This window comes from Tripterygium wilfordii, chromosome 8 (assembly GCF_013401445.1).
Source record: "Tripterygium wilfordii isolate XIE 37 chromosome 8, ASM1340144v1, whole genome shotgun sequence".
Taxonomy (NCBI): domain Eukaryota; kingdom Viridiplantae; phylum Streptophyta; class Magnoliopsida; order Celastrales; family Celastraceae; genus Tripterygium; species Tripterygium wilfordii.
Genome location: NC_052239.1, coordinates 9,982,392 through 10,006,291, shown reverse-complemented (window position 1 = coordinate 10,006,291; position 23,900 = coordinate 9,982,392). Strand labels below are relative to the sequence as shown.

At 37.4% G+C, this 23,900-nt stretch overlaps 5 protein-coding genes across 10 annotated transcripts; 1 reads left to right on the top strand and 4 right to left on the bottom strand.

Moving 5' to 3' along the window:
- Positions 1 to 457: 457 nt before the first annotated feature.
- LOC120004027 (60S ribosomal protein L19-3-like) lies at positions 458 to 3,176 on the bottom strand. The gene is made up of 5 exons (XM_038853237.1): positions 3,008 to 3,176; positions 2,023 to 2,145; positions 1,405 to 1,718; positions 735 to 793; positions 458 to 656 (listed from the first exon to the last, which is right to left on the bottom strand). Exons 1-5 carry the CDS (start codon positions 3,117 to 3,119, stop codon positions 632 to 634), a joined length of 633 nt encoding a protein of 210 aa, XP_038709165.1. The 5' UTR covers positions 3,120 to 3,176; the 3' UTR covers positions 458 to 631.
- A 1,742-nt stretch (positions 3,177 to 4,918) lies between these two features.
- Positions 4,919 to 12,126, bottom strand: LOC120004026 (fumarate hydratase 1, mitochondrial). Of its 2 annotated transcripts, none has more exons than XM_038853236.1 (18): positions 11,986 to 12,126; positions 11,711 to 11,877; positions 11,501 to 11,618; positions 10,612 to 10,761; positions 9,961 to 10,071; positions 9,710 to 9,793; positions 8,905 to 9,003; positions 8,669 to 8,719; positions 8,533 to 8,582; positions 7,436 to 7,517; positions 7,244 to 7,338; positions 7,084 to 7,150; positions 6,905 to 6,955; positions 6,603 to 6,698; positions 6,059 to 6,157; positions 5,924 to 5,953; positions 5,771 to 5,836; positions 4,919 to 5,329 (listed from the first exon to the last, which is right to left on the bottom strand). In XM_038853236.1, exons 2-18 carry the CDS (start codon positions 11,866 to 11,868, stop codon positions 5,243 to 5,245), a joined length of 1,494 nt encoding a protein of 497 aa, XP_038709164.1. In that variant the 5' UTR covers positions 11,869 to 11,877; positions 11,986 to 12,126; the 3' UTR covers positions 4,919 to 5,242. The 2 variants fall into 2 exon arrangements, with proteins under 2 accessions (XP_038709164.1, XP_038709162.1); XM_038853234.1 differs by having other exon boundaries at positions 11,961 to 12,121.
- A 549-nt stretch (positions 12,127 to 12,675) lies between these two features.
- On the top strand, positions 12,676 to 14,585 carry LOC120003627 (probable polygalacturonase). The gene is made up of 6 exons (XM_038852645.1): positions 12,676 to 12,754; positions 13,014 to 13,071; positions 13,671 to 13,726; positions 13,823 to 13,876; positions 13,922 to 14,007; positions 14,049 to 14,585. The coding sequence occupies exons 1-6, from the start codon at positions 12,676 to 12,678 to the stop codon at positions 14,583 to 14,585; spliced, it is 870 nt and encodes a 289-aa protein (XP_038708573.1).
- Positions 14,586 to 15,164: 579 nt separating this feature from the next.
- Positions 15,165 to 19,457, bottom strand: LOC120003415 (programmed cell death protein 2). Its single transcript, XM_038852397.1, has 10 exons — positions 19,118 to 19,457; positions 18,895 to 18,978; positions 18,594 to 18,727; positions 18,402 to 18,499; positions 17,542 to 17,630; positions 17,310 to 17,424; positions 16,748 to 16,902; positions 16,595 to 16,665; positions 15,733 to 15,847; positions 15,165 to 15,626 (listed from the first exon to the last, which is right to left on the bottom strand). Exons 1-10 carry the CDS (start codon positions 19,346 to 19,348, stop codon positions 15,459 to 15,461), a joined length of 1,260 nt encoding a protein of 419 aa, XP_038708325.1. The 5' UTR covers positions 19,349 to 19,457; the 3' UTR covers positions 15,165 to 15,458.
- Positions 19,458 to 19,902: 445 nt separating this feature from the next.
- LOC120003289 (nicotinamide adenine dinucleotide transporter 1, chloroplastic-like) lies at positions 19,903 to 23,856 on the bottom strand. Of its 5 annotated transcripts, XM_038852208.1 has the most exons (11): positions 23,753 to 23,842; positions 23,603 to 23,671; positions 23,475 to 23,492; positions 23,204 to 23,305; positions 22,801 to 22,907; positions 22,383 to 22,431; positions 22,135 to 22,244; positions 21,242 to 21,336; positions 21,051 to 21,139; positions 20,877 to 20,971; positions 19,903 to 20,489 (listed from the first exon to the last, which is right to left on the bottom strand). In XM_038852208.1, exons 1-11 carry the CDS (start codon positions 23,781 to 23,783, stop codon positions 20,253 to 20,255), a joined length of 1,002 nt encoding a protein of 333 aa, XP_038708136.1. In that variant the 5' UTR covers positions 23,784 to 23,842; the 3' UTR covers positions 19,903 to 20,252. The 5 variants fall into 5 exon arrangements, with proteins under 5 accessions (XP_038708136.1, XP_038708141.1, XP_038708139.1 ...); XM_038852213.1 differs by having other exon boundaries at positions 22,801 to 22,881; positions 23,603 to 23,856; XM_038852211.1 differs by having other exon boundaries at positions 23,475 to 23,671; positions 23,753 to 23,845.
- Between the last annotated feature and the right edge of the window lie 44 nt (positions 23,857 to 23,900).

The window sequence follows — 23,900 nt, the reverse complement described above, 5'->3', positions numbered from 1 at the left end:
GCAGGAATTCTCAGACCACACTGTTTCCCTGTACGTTCCATTGCTCGACCAGAGAAGTCGTCTTCAATTGGTATCCCACCATTATCATTTCAAAATGCAAAGGGCCACAAAAAGCATGTTTCATCAGGACGAATTCAAAAGCTTAGATAGGGACCAAGAGGGATGTTCAGGATACACGATTCGTACATCGACACAACATTGATTGAAAATGTCGTGTAAAATTTAAAAGAAGAAACATGCAAGAGAAGAAAAATAAACACAACAGTAGGTATGTAACCGATCGATTTTTTGACATGATTTTAACAACCAAACCGTCGATTCCAACTGTTGTTTTTTTTTTTTTTAAAATAACCGACCAATCAGTCGGCTAGACGGTCAATTTGATTCAGTTGCTACGGGTTTTTTAACATATTTTCTCATAGGGAGGGGGCTATGAAAAGCATTCAACAGAGCAATGGCAGCAACAAGCACCAGAACATCAAACCATTAGGTCTATATTCCTGGGCAAAAAGAGACAATACAAAGTACTAACGATGTCCCCAAAAAAAGAACGCAAACCAACTTAACAATTCTAATCTGCAAGAGTAACAGGACAATATGAAAATTCAGGTAAGAAATTATAACAGCTTCCTCACTTCTTGGATTTCTTGGATACCCTGCAGTTAAAACAAAAGTTAAATATATGAAGCGCAACCGAAACTAAAAATCAAACTAAGCGCACAGAATATGCTTACTCGGTTGGTTGAGCTGCAGCAGGTGGTGGGACAGTAGCTGGTTTGTCTCCCCCAAGACCCTGAATCAAAATATAAGTACGTGTCACAAGTAAAACACAACCACTAAATTCATCACTTTACAGATTTGTTCAGCACTGAAAAAAAAAAAAAAAAAAAAACTCGCATATGATACTCGATTTCATAAGGGGAATATCTAGAGTCTAAATAGGAATTAATAAACTTATCAGTTGATGACAATACCCTATGTTTCACACAAAAAAAATCTTTGAGGCTCAAGTTGAGCATATTCATTCTCATAAAGGAATAATTTGATGGTACAAAAATAATAGAGATAAAAAATTGAAAGCTTCATGAATCAGGATATGCAATATTTCCATATACATTGATAAATTCTAAGAAACAATTTTGAATAATTTGTTTTGATGATTCCAATCTCTTGTTTGACATGATAAGACCTTACTTCTAGTAACTCATTCTATCTGCTAGAATTGGGTGGCACCCCATTATGTCCCTTTAGGCCTTTACTATACTTTCCTTTGACGCTCAAAAAATAATCATTTATTATATCCAGGGAAAAGAACATATAATGCATAGTTGCATACCATGCATGACTCATTGCACATAAAAAAAATTTAGCCAAAAAATATCTAGCATTCTCGCAGAGTGTTACCTGTGCAAAACGCTCTTCCCTCCTAGCAATTTTCCTTTCCCTGCTGGCCTTATTCTTTGCCCTTTTGGCCTCAAATTGGTCAGATAAAGTCTTCTCTCTTGCCTTCTCAGCCTTGGACTTGTGAATGCTCTCCATAAGAACTCGCTTGTTCTTGAAGACATTACCCTTCACCTTCATGTACATATCATGGTACATGTGCCTATCAATCTTCTTAGATTCCCTGTACTTGCGAAGCAAGCGCCTTAGAACACGCATCCTCCTCATCCAGAGAACTTTAGTCGGCAGCCTTGCCTCCCTTGTACCCTTACGCTTACCTGCAATATTTAGCATTAAAGTTAACAACAGCTAAAGAAAAACATGTTCTCCTCACCCTCTCTGCTAATAGACTATATGGCAAAGTTTTCTTTGAAATAAAAATTTTAACTACCAGGGAATAAGTTTATGATTTTATAAATTATAACCACAAACATCATAAGAGTTCTTATTGGGATCTTAAAGACTTGGTCATGTTAAGGGAACACAGAAGGAAGAAACATTTATAAAAAAACTCATGAGCATCTTATCTACAAATCAGGAAACAGAAAATAAGATGATTTCATGAACTATGAGAACTCATACCATATCCAGAGTGACGTCCCTTCCTCTTGGCCTCCTTCATGCGTCGTGCACGGGAACGAGAATGAATCTTAGTTGGCTTCCTGATAATAAAACCATCCTTAACCAACTTCCTGACATTTTGCCCTGTAGTCAAGAATCATGCATCATTGAAAAACAAACATTGTACATGTTAAATCCTGGCACCAATAAGTTCACTGATGAAGAGAGTACTAGCAGTGAAAGAAGCACCAAGTGCATTTGCTTAATAGCAACAATTTCGAGTAAAGTTTTAGAAATATATTTACAACCTTTGAAAACAATTCTAGTTATAAATGGCAAAAACACAATTAGCTACAGTAAAAAATCTCATATCACACAGATCTGTAGGTTCCAAATTGACTACGAAGCTGCAAGCCTGCAATTACACTTTAACACATACAGCAAACCTTGTGAACAACGAGAGGCCCATGGAAAATAGTAAAATCACCACACAATCACCACACTGCCAGTGGATTAACCTTTTGACCATCAAGTCAAAAAACTATTGAAAATGAGCAGAAATCAAATACTCAATAATGCACTCATTGGTTCAAGCTGAATCCCCATATTTATCTCCATTTTAGAAAGGAAAATCCGTCAACTTGTTCCACCCAACGTTGTAGGCAAAGCAAAAATAAAAGTTCCGCGGGTATTATAATTTCAAATGTCAGGCAACAAAAAAAATTACTCAAGAACTACATATATATGAAGAATACGCTATTGAAAACGAAAAATTCCATGGAACCAAACAAGTTCAAACCCCCCGATTGGCAAACATGAGAACATTAGAGGAAAATTTTGAACAACCAATAAACAAAATCGTAAAACAGACACACGATACTGTAATAAAACAGTTACGCCACGTTCAGTATATAACAACAGAAAGCAAGCAGGTTCAGAATCGGACTTGAAATTAAATCAAAACAGAATCAAAGAATCTCTAATTGAGCAGGGAAAGAAAACGCACGGGAGTTGGCCAAGGAGATGTCGTTGACTTCATTTGGATCAAGCCAAACCTTTCCTCTCCCACACTTGAGGACGCTGGCGGCGAGCCGCTTCTGGAGCTTGAGCGACACCATCTCTCTCTCCCCCTCACTGTCTCTCTTCGCAGCTGCTCCTAGCTAGGATAAGATATGCGGTGATAGCGGCAACATATATCTTTCGAGCTAGGGTTTGGAGGAAGAGTTACTACTGTTTGGGCCGGATCTATATTCCGGTTTGAATAGTGGAAATATCAAATATGGTGGGAGTATGGGCTAAATAAAATGGGCTGGGTCAGGTACAAAAAAATGGGCTGCGCGGTAAGCAGAAGAACTCCGCTCAACAAACTAAACCCTAACAAAAACATACAGTATAAAAATAAACTAAACCCTAATAAACTTTTCGAATATATTTTATTATTTATCTAAATATTCTCCCCTAGAACATTGAAGAGATTAATTTTATAAAAAAAAAATGTGCCTAGGATAAACTCATTGGGCCGGTATATTATGTCACAAACTATGCACGTCACAATGTCAAGCAAACTCATGGAAAATCCGTGTGTGAACTCATGACTCGAGAGAGGATTAAACCCTTGTGGAAGAGTATGCCTCACTACTATAGCAATGCCATCATTGACAATTCCTTTTAACGATCTGAAGGCTCTACAAATCTTTTAAAAATGGTAGAGTTTACAATTTAAATTTAATGGTTTGAGAGGTGTGCCACATCAGATAATATTTTTTATTTCTCTATTTTAAAACTTATGTAACTTTTTATCCACCACTAAATGTGAATTGTAAAAATTACGAAACCCCTAAATCCCTCGTTTTCAACTTTATGGAACTTATTATACTCTTACATACTTTTATCTTAAAAAATTTGGACTAGAATAATTTCACTTCAATATATTTTTGTCCAAACCCTTTAAAAACATCTTTGTCGGCTAATTTTCTTGTGCAGCCCATAATTTTAAATAATTTTTCTGAAGATGAACCTTAATTGCATCCCATTATTTATTGAGTACATCCCAATCTAAATAAACCCTAGTGAAAAATAAAACAATTATGAGTTCACCTCATTTTATGTTTTTATCAAATTTTACAAACTGCAATCCATAATTTTAACTGTTAGATTTCATCAACAGCTGAGATTAAACACAATTTAAAAACAAAATAATGCATCTTGTTTAGTTTAGTACTCGTTTTCTTGCTGTTTCTATTGGTTTCCTTTCTGGGAAGCAAATATGGAAGCGAAACTGAAATAACAATAATCCTTGACTTACATTTCTTCCGGAGGAAGCTCTACCATCAACGACTTCGTCGCGGAACCGTTTTCCACTCCCAGAGGAGCCCTTAGGCTTCAAAAACCCTCCTCCTTCCCCTCCTTTCCCTTGGTCCAAGCTCAGCCCCAAAGGAAACACTGAACCATGGTACGCACCATCACCAACAATGTGAGCCGAGCCGTCTCCGGAGCTGAGCTGAAGCATCATAGGTGGAGGAGCTATGGGATCAAACAGAGGTGATAGAAAAAAAAAGAAGAAGATCGAAGTTGAAAGAGAGATGGAGACAATTAGACGAAAGAGAGGGAAACAATAGGGTCAGCTGGGGATGTGTATAGATAAGGTTTTTTTTGTGTTTTTTGGGGTGTATTTAGTGAAAGATGAGGTGCAAATAAGATTCATTTTTTCCTATATACAGCCGGACTCTCGAAAATAAACCTAATTATGCAATACATGAAAATATAATCCATCAGCAACTGAACTGGACAATCGTTATTTTCCTGGCACATGTATACACCCACACCACACTCCGAGAACCCGTGGCATTAGAAACCACTTCCATCCATGCAACCTGAAGCGAGAAATGATTCTAAGCTAATCTGGATAGCTATATAATAATAACAATAAAACTTGATTCATAAATTTTTTCAGCAGAAAATGAATAAAACAAGATACCAGCGAGCTTTATCGCTTTCTATGCTCGAAAAAATAACCTCAAGTCCGTTCTACAACTTTTTTCTGTATTCAGTCTCAGTACAGAATGCCGGAGGGTTTCATTTTTATTGGTGAAAACCTCAAGAATATTGATTCCCTGAAAGGGGACAAAAATACACTCGAATAGTTAATTATTCATCAGATAGAGGGAATGACTGGAAGAATGAAAAACCAGGCCATTTGATGCGGGGAAAAAAAAGGATCATCAAAATTCTAACAGTAATTTCAGTCCGATGGGCCAATCATTTTCTCAGGCACCACAAGACTGTCAAATTCTTCACTGGTGAGCACTCCAAGCTTCAATGCAGCTTCCTGCAGAACTTAATAAAGTTAGATCTAATATAATCTATCCAAAGTCGCAAGTTAGATCTAATATAATCTATCCAAAGTTTCAGGGGATTAAACTGTAATATCATCACACCGCTAGCAACTAGTAAATAAGCACCAGTAATTTAGAGTGCTATTATTATATCTCCACCACCCCCCGCGTGCCGAGGCTGCCTGGGCCCTGGGGAATGCAGGCATGCAGCAACCCATTCTTCGATAAGTCACCTTCATTTTGTGATATAGCTTATGCCCCCAATGATTAAACAATTGTCAAAGAAAAATATGGGAAATTGATTTGATGATGGAACCAGTTTCATGTGTTTGTTTTGCATTACATACATGGGAATTTGCCTGTCTTTCGAATTTCACAGGGAAAAATCACTAGGCCCACATAACAAAGTAAACGTGTTAAGAAGGAATTGATACCTTTAAGGTACTTCCCTCCTTGTGGGCAGTCTTGGCAACTTTTGCAGCATTGTCATAGCCAATTTTCTGGAAGGAAGCAACAACAAAGTTATTACTCACAGAACGGGGAATCAGGAAGAAACACACGAAATTAAAATGGTGTTTTGAACTTACAGGATTCAATGAAGTGACAAGCATGAGTGACTGCAAGGACAAGCACGCACAAAGTAATACCATAAACGACCAGTTAGTTTTGAATCCTTGTGGGCATGGTCAAATTTATAATTTCAGTAATAACTGATAACTGACCTCATGCAGTAATTTTGAGATCCTTTCCTCATTCGCTTGAATCCCCCTCACGCAGTTCTTTTCGAAGGAAGCAGAGGCATCACCCAGCAATCTAAGTGACTGCCAATAAAGTCAAAACACTTTCGAATAAGAGAACTGTAACATATAACATAGCATCAGCAGAATTTTTTCGAATAAAGAAGTATTTCCGTTAGCATGCTAAATTGCTAATAACAAGAGTTCTAAAATTTCACTGCATGCATTCATGATGCCTAAATAAAGAGGAAAAAATAAAATTAGACTATGCAAGTGTTGAGATTCTGCTCTGCAAAGTGCTCCGAATTTTCAGCTAGGATTTCTCCAATTTAAATTTTCAACGATGAAGATGACTGCACAGAATCTCTTTTCATACTAATGAATTTAGGAATGAAATCCAGCCCATCCCAGTAGTTGAACATTGGATGTACAACTATTATATATTCTGTTGATGGTAATCACATCTCAGATTCAAAAAAAGCACATCACTTAAGGTAAAAATTGACGCTTCTATGAACAGAAACCATACATGTAAAAGTCCATTGGCAATCATTGGCTTGAATACATTTAGCTCAAAATGTCCATTTGATCCACCAACTGTAATGGCAACATGGTTTCCCATAACCTACAAGGCGCAGAAAGTTTAAGTTAAACTACAATGATAGTATAAAACCAACTAAAAACTAACTGTGAAAGTAGCAAAGCAGAACCATATAAAAGAGAGTGAGAAAAGCAAAAGCAGAATCTTGCAGGTATTTACTGTAAAGATTGCAAAAGTGTTTTGATCAATCATACTTTCATCTTGCATCAAATTTGAGGCTCAAATTTTACCTGAGCACACACCATAGTGAGAGCCTCACATTGGGTGGGATTGACTTTCCCCTGAAAGAAAAAACATAATGATATTATACTAGTAAACTATGGAGAGAAAAATCCTTTAATGGAGATAGCGTCATCACAAAGATAAGGGTTTTCAGTCATTAAACATGTCTGGAGATGAGAGGATATACAGGCATAATACTGCTGCCTGGCTCGTTTTCAGGAAGAATGAGTTCACCGAGGCCACAACGTGGACCGCTGGATAAAATAGAACACTAAACATTACTAAAAAGTGAGAAAAACAGCAAGAGGGAAAACCAAAAAAGGAAATCATATATTCAGCATACAGACCTTCCCAATAGGCGTATGTCGTTTGCAATCTTCATAAGAGATGCAGCAATTGTATTAAGGGCTCCACTACTTTCAACAAAGGCATCATGCGCAGCCTGACATAAATTACATATTTAATTTTGAGCATGTTTAAGAATATTTCAGAGAGAGAGAGAGAGAGAGAGAGAGAGAGAAGGGATATCAGAGATTAACCAAAGCTTCAAACTTGTTTTCTGCTGTGACAAATGGCAAGTTAGTTTCCTCTGCTACTGCTGCAGCAATTTTCACATCAAACCTACATGAACATTAAAAAACTTGGCATTGATGAAGCAAATGGCAAACAAATAATAGAAAGTCACAAATTCTTCGACAAAATATTTAAGGCTACTGATAAAATAAGATCATATCCATCAATGCTCATACTTGGATCCCAAAATACTGCTGAAGATGTACTAAGTAGATTTTTCAAACCCTTTGCCTCATATGCCCACACCCAATAAAAATTGAGGCGGCTAGATTTCAAGGTGGAACATTTGACAACCTCTTTAGTCTTTACGGACATGCAAACTAACAAATTTATAATGCCATGTTTTTCCGGGCTGCTCTAAAAAACCTCCAAAATAATGTTTGGCAATGGGTTTTTAGTATAGGTCTAACCAGGAGTTAAGAATGAAAAGAACATGTGCAATACTTCTCTTCAGATTGAGGGTAGAAGACAAAATGTAACATGCAATAGTAGGCCTTATTTCTCAGGCCGTGTATCAGACTGGATGGGATAAAACATTATCCTAATCTCATGTTTACTGCAATTTGTTGACAATACAAACATCCATGTTATTATAGTCCACCCACAGCAAAAGCTTTTTTATCCAATGACAAAGGTCGGCCATATGGAGAAGATAAAGAAGTAAATCTAATGTTGATAGTCATGCCTTTCCCTTAACCCTGTCGGCTGTCCCATTGAAAACACGGGATTGCATGATAATTATCCTATCATAATACCTCTTTTATCATTTTTATGTTGTCTTCTCATCGCTTGCATTATCCACTAAGTGTTCAACCACAAGGAAAGCAAGTGAAGCAAGAAACCTCTTTTTTTTTGTTGAAATAGTATAGTGAAGCATAAAAAGCTCAAGGTGAGAGCTTGCATAGATCAATATGAAACTAAACAAGAAGAAGAACAAAAGAGAGAACTCAGATTACTAGAGTATAAATGGACAGAGCCAAAAGAGGCCAGGAAAAACATGCAACAACACATACAGTACAACAAAATAACTCTAAAATTCCTTCAATGTAAAAGCAATGTGTACCCTCTTTTTGTATTCAATCCAGTCCCTACAGCAGTACCACCCTGTGCAAGCTGCTCAAACAACAATACGAGTCTGTTAGAGCTTCTGAGAAAATGAAAAGCAAGTAAAATTCATAATGAAAACATGCGTAGAAAACCTGATACATGCGAGGTAGAGTGCACATGACACGATCAATCCCATATTTCACCTGCAACAACTCATAAAACAATCAGCAATAATTCCTACACAATGTCCAGTTTCTCAAATACTCTAATTATAGCAAATTCATCCAATGGTGAACAGAATAAACAAGAAGCAGAGTATAATATTACCTGGCATAACTTGTCAGGAAAAAAAAAAACAAGAAGCAGAGTAGAAAGAAAGAAAGCTCACTTGGGTACTATAGCCACTGAACTCTTGGCCAAGAGTCAAAGGTGTTGCATCTTGAGTGTGGGTGCGCCCAATTTTAACAATATCTTTAAATTCAACGGACTGGCAAAACCAAAACAGGAAAAATTAGTAAAACAGGTAGTGACGTTAAGGTAAAAGTATGTATAGATGAATACAGTAATATCCCAAGGCATGTGAGGAATGGTTTAAAGATATAAAGTAGTCATAAAAGCAAGCATGTTATACTAATCTGCCGCATAAATAAGTTTAAATCACTATTCACTAGAAAATACCAAGTAGGGACCAAGATTAGAGAGCCTAAAGATACGAATTCTGAAAACAATGCATGAGCTAATAGTTAAAAGAACATATTTCTTGTAAAAGATTAGAGAGGCATGCCAGATAATCTTGGTCCAGCTTAATTCATATGACAAACTAGCTGCAGTTCAAAGTTAAAGTTCACAAAAAAAAAAAAAAAAGGTGGAGGAAAACATGTGAAAACTATAATGTAGGCATAAATCTAGGGAGGAGCTACATTTAAACATTAGAAAGTGGCTCATATGTAGCACGCGTATAACACCAGGCCGAAATGAGGCTCCAAAGAGTTATGATGCTCAGTTATGAGCATAGCATGGGAAACAATTGAGCCCTTTCCATTCAAAGAAAAGAAGATGTAGCTCCAATAAAAAAGGTATACAGTATTGGACGACCAATACATTACAGACAAAACAACAAAAGACAGACATTCAATTACAGTCATCCTCTTTCTTTTTTACCAAAAAAAAAAACACTAAATACAAAATCAAACCTTTGAGTGCAGTGAAGTATGTAAAGTTTTCAATTTTGGTAATAATCTTGAATTTATTTCCGTTGCAGCAGCAATGTGCATGACCTAGACAGAGAGAAGAACAACTAGTAAGTAGAGAGCATAAAACCAGGTATACCAATAAGAAAAATAGACTCAAATCAGATAGTTTAATCATAAGTGATGGTAATCACAAACTTAAACGTTATATATGAATGTTGAGTCTACATGAAATGTAACTAAATTAAATTTACCGTTGGAAATGTGTCATTAGAAGATTGTGATCTGTTGACATGGTCGTTTGGATGCACCAACTTTTCACCGCGCTTGTGGCCAAGGATCTCAGCAGCTCTATTGGCAATGACCTGGAGAAGTACAAATTTACAAAAGAAATTAAATAAATATCATTATTGTCACCTCAATTGCTCCACGGGCCAAAAAATCTCCTTGTGCTACGAAAAGTGAAGATGCACACTATTTGTGAAATTAATGTCAGATCTTGTTAGCACCATGATCAAAGATTTCAAAAAGATGCTTCAAAAGCAACTATGAACGTAAACAAACAGATAGTAGCTCTAAATTTAGTTCTTCATTTAGGAACATTAAATGCATAATCCACTAGAGATAGCTTTCACCACGCTTGTGGCCAAGGATCTGACCCCCTGTTTTGGTAGTTTTACGTACTCAATGTTTCTTCTGGTCCACATTCCTCCTATTTTAATCATCAATGGCAATGTTACATGATATTACATTCCCATTCTTAATAACAAACTATTTCAACAAAACGATAAGCGGTACTGCAGTAGAGAACGTTCATCATGTAAACGTGAAAAGAAATACCTGCAGAATATAAAAACAATCAGGGACCAAATAAAGAGCCTGCAAAGACAGGGCACAGGTCTTACCTCATTGGCATTCATATTACTTTGAGTGCCACTTCCAGTCTGCCACACCACGAGGGGGAAATGGTCATTTAACTTGCCTTCAGCAACTTCTTGTGCTGCTTGCATAATTGCTTTACCTATAGATGGATCAAGTCCATATTCCATGTTCACCTATAATGTAATATCATAAATACATATCAATAAAACAAAAATCAAAAGAAATAATAGCACAAACTGGCAATTTTACTGTGCAAATGACATTATAAGCGTAATATAAGTTGAGAAGAGACAAAGTGCTTTGAAGATGTGAAGAGGAATCAACAGCTGCTGCAAAGAATTTCAACATGACTTAGACAAAAGGTACCGACGAAATGCTACTTTGAATCAGTGACAGATACGATAGTGTCAACAGTACAAAAACTCTTCCAACACATTCGGCTTCCTAGTTCCTGGCTTGCAATGCATGATCTAAACCTCGACTCTAACTCTAAATTGTTACTTGTTCTTGTGTTTTACCTCTAAAGTGTTTAGGCAATATAGGTTGAAAGCTAGGGGTCAGCACCATATTTTCTTGTTTTCTTGTGTTTTCCAGTATCTTATGGTTCCATTCGCTTTCTGGTACCAGGCATATTCATAATGCCTTTAATCATCTATAAAATTAATGCTTCTCATAAAAAAATTGGAGATTTTTGGTTACTGTAGCAATATCTCATCCAGACCAATAATACACATTCAATAACTCAATATCACAGACAAAAAAAAAAACCTCAATATCACGTAGAAAAATGCAAAAAAAAAGATCATGATGTAACCCACGACTTTTGGAAGTTCAGCGAAGCATAATAGAAACAAAGCAAAAACAGGCAAAGTATACACAATTTAAAATTGCAAAGGCAATTGATAAATCAACCTTGGCAGCGCATTTCTTGAGGATGCCAAAAGAACGAATGATTGGTTCAGGCATCCGCTCACGCTCGCCGCCAATATCAAAATTCTGCAACGATCTTTGAGTTTGTGCTCCCCATAGCCTGAAACAAATTGACATGCTCTATTAAGTTAACGATTAATGAAAATACATTAACCTTTCAAGAAAATTTCGAAAGAAGCTAGAAAGACGAACTTGTCAGAGGGAACAAGGATTGGGCCAAAAGTGTCGCGTTCCTCTCTGAAGCCAGTTGAATACGATCTCCAACAAGTAGAGTAACGCAACGCCCCAACTAGCTGCTGCGAAGTGGTCGATCCACCTGAAAGCCGCCGGTAGACTACGTACATCGCCATTTCTCGAGCCTACCACAGTACAAACCAAAAATCACACAACAAACACGGAAATTATATGTATCAGATCATCATATATGCGTTGAAATACTTACAGGAACGAACCGAAAAGAATTCAACCTTGGCACTCTATGCGGAGCAGCTGAAGTTGCAGAGAAATTCTAGCTCTGCTTGGATGGATTTTTAGAGAGTTAACGAGAGAAGAGTTGACGAATATTTATTCGTTCTTCGTGGGCCTGTAGTGGTTCATGTGACGGCGGGCCGGATGATGGGAACGGTTGGGATCTGCCAAATTAAGAAACACTAAATCCGTTTCCATTTAAGTTATTTTTACCAAAATCGTACTAAAATGTTTTAAAATCATTTAAATTACCCGAATCAAAATCTTTTCATAACCGTTTAAATTACGGTCACCATCAAAACAATATAATTTGTTACAAATAAAAATATATAACTCTATTCACTTTTTTAAATATAGTTTGATTTATTATAGAAAAATCTATCATTCTATTATGTTGTTTTATTTAATATGATTTATCCTATTATAATTTATAACATTATTACTATAATTCACTTCTTTTTATAATATATTAGCATGTCATTTTTACACTAGTTTATTAAACTGCTCGGATACCCTAAATTCAACATCAAAAATCAAAACCGACCAAAAATTGTGACGGTTTGAAAAACAATTTTTTTTTTTTTTCAAATCCTAAACTAGACGGTCGTGGTGGGATTTTTGGGCTTTTTTTTACAACTTCCTCAACAAATCCTATCCATTGGTCGTGCCCATGAATTTAGACGTATGGCATGGGCTTAGTATCCACTGCTGGAACTCCGGCCTTGTATTTCATCTTGGATCCTAAAGCAGATGTGTATAAGAGCCCAGGTCTATACAGCCCAAAGCCTTCTTGACTAAATTCATGGCCCATGACGATCCAATGTAAAGCCCATTAGAGATGTGCGTAACAGCCCACATTCATGGCTCATAGCCATCCTATGTAAGCAAGCACTATCATCAATCATCAATCATCAATCATCAATCATCAATGTTGTATATTATTGTAAATCTTGTAGTGGGTTAGTTGAATTTGGGACATCATTTTCGTGGTATTAAAATGAATGATATAAACTTATCAACAACATAGGAGTATTGGCAGATAAATTTGCTTTTGGATATGCGCCTTTAGTCGGACGGTCAGATATGTGTGCATAAAAAATTCTCATTTGGAGACCGTATAAGTTGGGGTGGCCACAATAATATTGTTCTTGATGAAAATTGAACTCAACACCTTATGAATTCATACAATTTAATCCTTAAGAGATTTACATAATTTATACATTTTTGTAACGTGGAATCCACTGGTCAACTAATTGGTAAACTCCGAGTCATATAGAAGACCATGCACTTTTGTGGATCAGTTTAGACCTGAGCTGACATCCAATATGAAAAAAAAAACAAAAAAAAACGTCGGATGACATCCACACACGAACACGATGATGGTGTGGAACTCGCGTTTTGAGAGGATAGCTGAGGCTTTCACTACTAAAAGACAAAAAAGTAAATGATATGATGCATGCGATTCTCAGTTGCACTGATCATAGTGTGAATATTTTGGAAGGGCTCGCATAGTCGAATGTTATAGAAAGTATCCTTTAGACTTTACAACAATAACATACGGTGAGTGGAGGATTTGATTGGTCTGATTCACATTTCTCAACCCTGATAGTCTTGAGTCGGATTTGATGTCTGATAGTAGTTTTTCCATGTCTCCATCTCATTATGCAGCCATGCCTTAATTCAGAAACATAACAGCTCATGCGCCACCCGAATCTCCTTGCACCAGTGGGATTGTTCCAGGTTTGTCCAAAGTCTTATCAATTGAGGTTTAGAGTGTGTTGTGAACAAATAAGCTTCGGTTGGGATGGTGAAGTTGATTGTGGTAACTCATTGCAGGAGATCGCAAATTCAACTGTCACGTCCAACAGTTTCAACATTATTTCGCCCAGTGTACGTGTATGTATACTATACTCACAACTATTTTGGGGTCTTCAGATTCTTCGCAGTTTGTTTGCATTGAGAACAGCGACATTAGTACGGGTCATGATGCAGTTCGCTCAAGAGCGGATGAGACGAGTATGGCATTGCCTATGAGAAACCCACAACTGATGTCCACGTCCAGCGGGTTCGCCTTCAGTCCTCTTCAGGATCTGGCGTGGCATTAGGCAGTGAGATGTCCGGAGGCATTTCCCACATACTTGTGGAGAACCTTCACCTATACAAATCCTTAAACGGAATCGAACTCAAAACCAGCAGAGGAAGAGGTGGATACATAAAGGACATTCTCATATCAGATGTTGAAATGGATAACATTGAGCTGGCAATTCAGGTAACTGGACACTGCGATTCCCATCCGGACAACGAGTTCGATCCAAATGCAGTAGCAGTTGTTAATGACATTACATTTGAGAATATGGTGGGATCAAATATTTCTTTCGCTGGGAATTTTATTGGTCTTTATGAGTCCCCTTTCACTTCCATCTGTCTCTCAAATATCACCCTCTCCATCACTGGCGAATTTTCCGCCTCCTGGTTTTGTTCCAAAGTCGCCGGTTTCTCTCAGAATGTGTCACCGGAACCATGCCCCAATCTCCAGGGTTCAATTATCAATTCTTCCTTCTCACTCACAGACCAAAACAGTCTGTCTGAATCTTTTTGAATTTATCTGTCAGCAATCACCATTATTTGTTTTAATACCTGCAAATAGGATTAGAAAAGCTTCTACTCTCAGCATAGAAGTTTGCAAAGCAATTTTTGCAAGAAATGTAGATTTTTTGGGCTTTTTCCTGTCATTCTTTCAAACACTCAAATCTCAGAGTGCCTTAGCATGTGAATCTGACACTCGTCGGATCTTATAAATTCTCATTTATTTGTTCATAAGTAATGGAAATTTTGGTGGCCCATTGCACTTGGGTCTCAGTTTTAGCCTTGTGTGGCTATTTTCTATATAATCTCGGATGCAATGCAATGCAATCGATGAAATGATTTGGTTGGAATAACGGGTTTTACAGTTACATTAAGTTGAGCTTTGGAAAGCAAAGAATATGGTATTTTCATGGCCTGCTCAACTGCTACTTTCTTTGTTCCAGTTGGTGTTTTTAATTCGAAGCTGGGAATGTAACCACGTAATGATCCATATGTAAACATAGTATCTATTCAGATACGCTCGAAAGATATGCTCGAATGACCGAGTTGGACAGGCGGATTCACATCTCACATCTCTTACAGCCGACACAAGAAAGAAATGTGGCATCAGTACATGTATCAACAAGAACAATCCGTCCAAATGGAAATACACTCAAAAGGAAATATAGACTCTATCAGGTACATAAAACAAACTGAGAGGGGGGAAGGGCAAAAAATACATAAATATTTGTGCCTAGAACAAAATTTCATCTGTTACACTCCTCCTTACCTGCAGTGTAACAAATCTGTAAAGTACCAAAGTTGATAGAAAAACTAGTTACAATTTGCAATCAAAATCTATCCACGACACACTAGCGACACAAAAAATTCATTTCTTCTATCATTATCAAGGTACAGAAGCAGATGGAGAGTATAGCTGGACCCAAGCAAATTCTTCCTTATAAGCCACACTTGCCTCACAAGAGGATTCACATGTGTATACAACTATAGTTGCCCAATCAAGAGAATCTGCATCGTTCTTCACATTGAAATAATAAAGCAGCTGAGGCAATATCTGATAACACACAAAAAAAAAAACTTGAAGTTTATGCCAATGTTATGTACAATGGTCATTTAAAGGTGGATGTCATTTGAAAAGTTAAAGTTAACTGGTAACATGCCTGAAACTCGAAAATCATTGCACCATTACAATAGCGGCATTTAGGGATATCAGCTTGAGAAGGACGACCACTCGACATTGGCCATAGAGGTTTAGCACCAGCATCCCGACAGTATCTGTTATTATTAGGCACAATCAAAACTACCAAATTGACAAAATTAAAATTCAAGCATTATTTATGCTAAAGCCAGTAAAAGGACAGGGAAGAAATTGCTGTTACTTTGTGATGAGATCGGGCAATGAATCAAATCGGGATCATATCAGAAGCCAGAACCATGTTACGAATAACTAACCTATAACATATTGACATATACCATGGGGCGTAGAAACATATTACTTCTCCAGCATTCAGGAATAAATTTGCTTTTAAGAAATCATAAAGGTACTCCTTTGAACAACACACGTAACCTATGTTCAATGTGTGTTGAAAGAAAATTCAAAATTTCTAGCAACAGAGAAAAAAATCCATACGAGATCAACAATGCTGTATATACAGTTGGATAACCAATTTTATAGCCTAGTGGCAGAGCGTCAGTCTTGTAACCTAAAGGTTGTAGATCAATACTGCAAGGGGACCAGCTTGGCTGACCAATTTAATTTGATCACAATGCTGTATCTACACTACCTAATCAAATTCAATGTATACCAAATTAGTATCCAGTCATATAGCATGAGGCCTTTACATAGAGATGGCTATGTAAACTGAAAAAGCCGCAGTCGATGTCTGCCTTCTCCTTATTTGGCGATTTCAAGTCGTGTTTAAAGTTTGTTTCCACATAAGATAATGGAGTCTAGAATTGGATGCATATAAAAGAAGCCACCTAAAATCAAGAGATTTATCCTTAGATGAAGAAACATATTACCTCACAACTTGTTCGGGGGCCTTAACAATACGCTGCTGGAAAGAGGCCCAACTTTTTTTGTCACTGTCACCCTGCTCACCATTGAAAGGTAACGATGTAAGAGAGTGAAAAAAGTATTCGTAACCTCTGACTTCAACAGCATGATACTAGTACCTCAAATTTTTGCAACAATGAATTCATGGTGTCATCCACTCTGTTACTTGTTATCAATGAACTAGCATGTCCATTGTCTTCCATCATTTCTGTGTCATACTCGCTTTCATCCACATTTCGTATCTCATACTCTGGCCACAAGGTGTTGCTAGCAACTGCTTACAAAATTGCAAATGAAAAACGTCAATGAAGGGTAGTATTCAAAGAAGTATATTCTGTGAAGTTGACAGAGAATTTCTGGGGAAACTAGTGCAATTATACAAAATTATGATTCTATACCACATGGTATAGAAGACACCAAGGAAATTTTCTAGGACCTATTTAACTCATCTACAAACATAGTTTCCCTGACATTAAGTCATATCCTTCTAAAATCAACAATGTAGGACATGAGGTAATGGATACAGATATACAGCAACTTAAAGGCAAGGCACTCGATTACACAATTATGCTCATCTAGTCATTTAATGTGTGCCTCACATCTCAATAAGCATCCACCAATAGAAGAATATGATTGAGAAATTAACTATACTGAAAATAACTCATATATGCAAATACTAGCCTTTTTGAATCTCTGAAGAAGTGGTTCCACCATTACTACTGCAAGAGTCAGAGGACTGGGAAGAGAGGCTCAGCCGCTGGCAATCAATTCTATGAGCCAAGCGCCAGTCCGTGACCTGCAAACCACACAAAAGGATGAGAATGCGAAAGAGAAGAAAAAGAGGGTGGAGCAGATATTCCACCCATAAATGTTCTGGATGACTAAAAAACAAGTACTTAAGAAGCCATTTTACCTGGTGTTTTTGTGAGCAGTAATGTACTTTTCTGCAACTACTGCAGACTTTGTCTCCCTTCCAGGTACCACACCAATTACAGAGCTTGGCTGAAAAAACAATGCATTAAAAAACATGAACACTCATAATATAGTGCTTTATAATTGCAGGAAAAAACAGAGTGGGAACAAGTTCTAGAGGTCTAGGTCCTCGGTGGAAATGCTTGCCGTATTAGCTTAGCAATTATACAAAAATTTACTTGATAAATCAATTATACAGCAGAACAAATTTTACGAGATCATAAAATTCAGAGAGTAGAAATTTTCAATCTAAACGAAGTATGCCATACTGCTACTGAAAACTAACATTTTTCGTCAATAATCTCATGTGCAATTCATTCAACATCTTAAACATGCTTTAACAGAAACAGAACTATAATTAAAGAAACAGGCTTACCAAGAATTAGGTTAGGAAAGCATGGTATGAATTACCACTTGGCAAAATCAATAAATCTTCCTAACTAGTAACTAGTTTATGCATGGCAAAGAATAGGAAAGCCCATGGACTGACTTTCCAGTTTATTCCTTTGAAACAACTAAAACAAGCTTCCCCTTGTTGAATTAAGATATCTAACTATAACCCTATAAGGCTATAACCTCCCCTAGAACATGAATATTAGAAATTGGCATCTTACAAACTTAAAGGGGGCATGTCTCAGTAAACTAATTTGACCTGCCGTCCCCATGGAGCTCGTTTCAGCTGTGTACATTAGTGCATGATAATGATTCAGTGGAAATATAAAACCAACATGAGTTTGCATAAACTGCTCATTTAGCCCTAGCTAATTGCAACTAGTTCTCAGAATTAGGAAGATAAGCTACCTCCAGTTCCAGAAGGTTTGTCAGTCCCATCGTATCTTGGGGGCGCACTTGGGTAAAAAGGATTGAGGTGAGGCAATTGACAACAAAAAACCTTCACACTTTAAAATCATTACATAATCAGAGACTAGTGTAAGTATAAAAACATAAGAATTAGGAAGCATATGCCAATAATTTACAGAACCCATGCAATACCTCCGAGAAGCCTTCTCTGGATAGCGTTTCCACTGCTCATGTTGATCTCGGAGAAGACAAGTCATTGATTGACACATAAACACAAATAAAGTCCGATGGAATGCCGATTCCTTCTCTGATATTGGTGCATATACCTAAGAACTCAAAAAAAAATGATTGTCATCAATTTCAATTCTTCTCCCTCATCTCAAACGCATAATAATACTATCTGTATAACTAACATTTCTTTCAAAATCCTCCAGAATGTCATCGACTGCATAATTTGATGACATTGACATGAATAAAAAAAACTGGCAGATACCTGAAGTACGAATTGCAAAGGTTCGCCACATATATCACAAGCAGATGACCTTCCGGAGGGCAAATTGACAGGATCCAACCATGCCTACACCATAAAATTAACATCTTAAGAGAAACCTTATCTCGCAACATTAGAGAATCTTTCGCAAAACAAGAAATAAATCAACTTGACATATTAAATATAAAAAAATTTCCGAAAAGAGGATTAAGGACTGAGTGTGCACCGGTACGCCACCAGCCTTGCTGGGAAAGGATTGGCGGAGAAGTGACCAGTCATACTCTTTCTCCTCTAAGAAACCTAGGGTTACAGGTTGTTGTTCATCTTCATCGTCATCCTCATCGTCTTCGTCATCATCTTCATCAACAATGATCTCTTGCACTTCATCGTCGCCATCATCATCAATGTGAAAACCCCTGAACTTCTCTATGGAGTCGTCCTTCGTACCGGACTCCATTCTTCGGTCGTTTATGGCTTGGAATTCGGTGAGTAAGAACACGTACGACACCAAGTGCTCGGTGGATTAAACCTCCTTTCCCTTCCAACAATTTTCGGGAAGAAATGTTTTAGGGTTTTACGAGACGGTGCGTTTAGATAATTAATTAAGGCACTTATGTTAAGGGCCCATGACCAAGAGATAATGGGCTCACTTCCTCGTCGTTGATCAAAAAGAATTTATTATCGGCCCAACACAGGTTAGGAAGTATATGAGGAAAGGAATTGAATTTTTCTGTAATCAAATTTAATGCAATGTTATCCTCCATAAGAGCACTCGCATCATTTTGTTCAGTTCTTTGTGAGGCGAGCTATGCTCAAAGATAAGTACTAACCAATTTGCATCAAATAATCTACTTCTGCGATGGGATAAGCTCGTCTCTCTCAAAATACTAACGGGGGAAGGACGGACCCTTCTAAGGGATTAACCAAATTCTCCTTTTTTTTCCTTTCCAGGCCGAGTACCCTGGATCCACAAGGACAACAAGGATACCGAAATAGAAAAAGGAATAGAGATACTTGAAAAAAATATCGTTATATAATCTATTATCTACCGGGCACTAGTAATCCCAGAAATTTTTCAGCACAATCCTTCTCAATGTTTCTCACTACAATACAATCCACTAGAAGTTTACAATCAACAATTTAAACGAAGTACCCACCTGGCAATCCCCCCATTATTGGAGAGTCGCAATGTTTGGAGCCCGGGAGCACGGTTTTTCATCGTTATCACTTTCGGAATTTGTTGCACAATGAGAGCCAAGCCTATTCTGAATGTTGCTGGAACACTATCAAAACTAGCAAAGAATATGTTGTCGTTGTATTTGATACTAGTACATGGTTTCTTAATAATCAATGCCTTCATCTCACAGTACATGAGTTTGTTGATCAGGAGGCGAAAGGCTAACAAGAAACCGGTGAATCATCTCAAAGCTGGTGAATGTAATAACAGCAGCGGGGGTGGTTCTGAGAAGGTTGGTAGCACACCCTCGATAAAAACCTGCGAGTCCCTCTTGCTGGAATACTTTTTTTACACAATCGATCGTACCAGTGTAACGCTTCTCGGTGTGATGACCTTGTTCTTGAAGTCTTGAACGTACCACCTGCATGTATCGTGCATTAAATAGTACGAAAAATGTTAGAAAAGGAAGCCCGGAATATAACAAGTTTATCATCAAGTCGAGAGGCTCCTGAAATATTACTGCAGCTAGAAAGTTATGTACTTATTACAAAGATAAATTTATTGCTTCCAAGCAACCAAAAAGGTAATATCAAAAAAGTCCCCAAAAATTGTAATCCACTGGCGCCTTGGTAAGTCAATAGGAGAGAGATGATATATTTGCTAAAACAAAGTATAGCACTTGAACACGGGACCCACAGGGGAGAGGAGGGGAGGAGGAACCCATATTTATCGATTCGCTTATGGAATAAAATGCCAAGTAAGGACACCTAGTAGTTAAAACGATTCATAAAATTCATTTAAAACATACCTCATGTGGATATGTCAACGTGGAGGCAAATATTTTTGAGACTGATGAAGCGACGGCAACGTCACTTGCACCGAGTTTATCCATTGTGGTATTCTCTGAAAATGGAGTTACCAAATCATAAATGGTTTCTTTCAACGAAATCCATAGAAGGCTGAAAAAAAGTGAGCAATTTACCTCGACTAGCCAAATAGATTTTGATCTTCTCATATGCTGGAAATTGAATAGCCACGTGACTGATACCGGCCAATGCAGGGACAAGACCACTAATTTCCACGCGAATTATTTTAAGACACTATCAATGTAATGTTTCACAGATAACCCTACATTCAGGATGTAAATTTAGATTGAAATCAGGAAATACAAACCTGTACAAGCCACGAATACCCTCCTCATGAGTAATTCGCCTCAAAGCAGACAGTGTACTCTTATATGGAACCACACTTGTTCTCACTCCTTGTGTCTGTAGAGGAAAAGAGAATTAATGTAAATGGCCAGCACTTAACAATCAGAAGAACTAATATCTACTGAAGGAACTGCTTCAACTGAGGCAAGAATAAATGGGTTAGACTACTTACGGAGATACAAGTAAGAAATGGCAGTTTTATAAAGGTTATAAATTATCTTCAACTAAAATCATAAAAGGCTTTGTCATTAACCAGCCATTACTTAAACTATTGACAGCCCCAACACATTCAATACTCCAGGATAATACTGTCACTGATTCTACAATTAGCTAAGCCACTGGAACCACTTGTATCGTTTAACGATGTGTGTTCTCACCCTCAATTTCCCTATAAAATGAGAATAAGATGCATAAATACAGACACGATTACTTGTGGTCACCGTCATCCTCATAGCCTTAGTGCCAAACACTCCCGGGGTGGGGGGGGGGGGTCAGCAACAAGCTTATTATGGTAATCTTACTCAAATGCAAAGAAAATGATTTTCACATGACATGTTCATGGCAAGTATGTTCAGCTGTAGCAGACCAACTCATTTAAGTTTTGTAAAACAATTAAGATTAATGAACAAACACACACACACACAAAATAGAAAGAAAGAATGCCAAAACCACGAATTGGTCTAAGGTCATTCATTTCTTTTGGCAGGTCAATCTATTCTAAACAATGTTGTACGCTTGTGACTCGGTATATAAGCATATAACACTCTCTCTATTAAAAAAAAAACACGAGGATAAATGTTTCGCATCCATCAAAAGAAGCTATCAGATTTCTGAAACACAGGCAATTTGACATACTTGCAATCTTGTCTTCACAACCCAGAGAGGATTTGTTGCAATTGTCGTGGCAGCTCCAGCCCCAGAAGCAGCTATCATATTTGCACCAATGCCAAGATAATGATTCTCATCTGCAGATGAACCATGACCAAAGTCACAACATACACTTGAGATGAAATATAACAATGCAATCGAATATATAACAAAGACAAATTGGGGAATACTAAAGCAACAACTCCTTCCAGTTTATTTGAAAGTCATGAACTAACCATCTGAACAAAGAAAGCTTTTAAGTTGATCATACATCGTGAAATAAACCTGCAAAATAAAGAAAAAAGACAATGCCAGGCAGACAAAAAAACATTAAGTATGTGAATCTAGCAAGAATATGAGCCCTAATGAGAATACTTGAGACCATTAAAACTTTAATACCAAATTCAAGCAAAAACAAATTTGTAGTCTGAAATCAACAGACCAGAAAAGGAATGTCCATAAAGCTCCAAGCCCCCAACATAACACATATTGGTAAAGGGCACCAAGGAGATGGAGCCAAACAAAGGGAAACTAAACGACAAAAAAAGAAAAATTGATGCAAGTTACTTCTTTCAATTTTTCAAAAGAAAAAAAATTCAAACTTTTGGTCGCTGCGAAGTTGAAGAATTTTGTGTGGGAAGCAACACAACTTACCGCCCAATTCGGAAGTAATGCCAAAACAGTCGGAGAGAGCCCACGGTACATTCCACGAAGTCCCTCCTTTCGAAATATTTGCTGTAAACTACCAACTATTAGACTGCCTGAGAAAATGAAGAATAATCTCTATCAACTACTAGACAGCCTGAGAAAATGAAGAATATCTCTATATTCATAAACTTTATGAATGCTCAATCAGCAAAAAAAAATTCCCCTTGAACAGAAACCTCTCTTCAAAGACAGAAAATAAATTTATAGGAAGAAACATAACGAAGTAATTAATGCTATAACTATCTGCTATGCAATCTTCCATACAAGGAAATCATAGCTTACGACCACAGAAGTTCCCCAACGCCAAAACAACATTCTACATATATCTTCAGCGTAGGGTAGTACATACCTCTAACATTTGCGTGAGTTGCATCAAGCTTGGGAAGCCCATGGACTTGAAGCCTAGTCTTTATGACATCCAAAGGACATACAAACGTTGCAGCCATAACTCCTACGTCACAGGAACCATAACCGATAATGCTTAAAAGAAGTATTCAATGTTACCATAATTAGACGATATCACCAAACTCCCAAATCATATCTTTCGACATCATTCCCTCTTCAACTTGAGCCTATTTATCTTGCAACCAGAAATTTCAAAAAATTACACGAAAACATACCTGCAGCGGCACCGGCACCTGCATTGCAAAGAAGACCCCTAGGATTAGGGACATGAGAATCTTTCGACATCTCTACAAGCAGAATAAGAAATCAAAGAACAAGCAGAATTTGGAGCGCTGTAGAATACAATCAAGGAGTCCTCTCTCGAGAGGCCGATCACCGAGAACCAGAGTCGCATGGCCAAGAGGATATAGAGCTGCGTAAGCGAGTGAGTTAGTTGAATCACAAAAAAAAAACTCGAGTTAGGGTTTCAAATTCCCAGAAAGAATTGGATTACAGGTCCGATTCGATGGGATCGAGGCCGCCATTGAATTGGATTGGGATATTCATCTCTCTGTGACGACGACTCTCAGACACCCAATCCACGAAAAGAAAGGCCTTTTTATTCCTATGTTATCATCATCACTTTATATCAAAGACCCAGT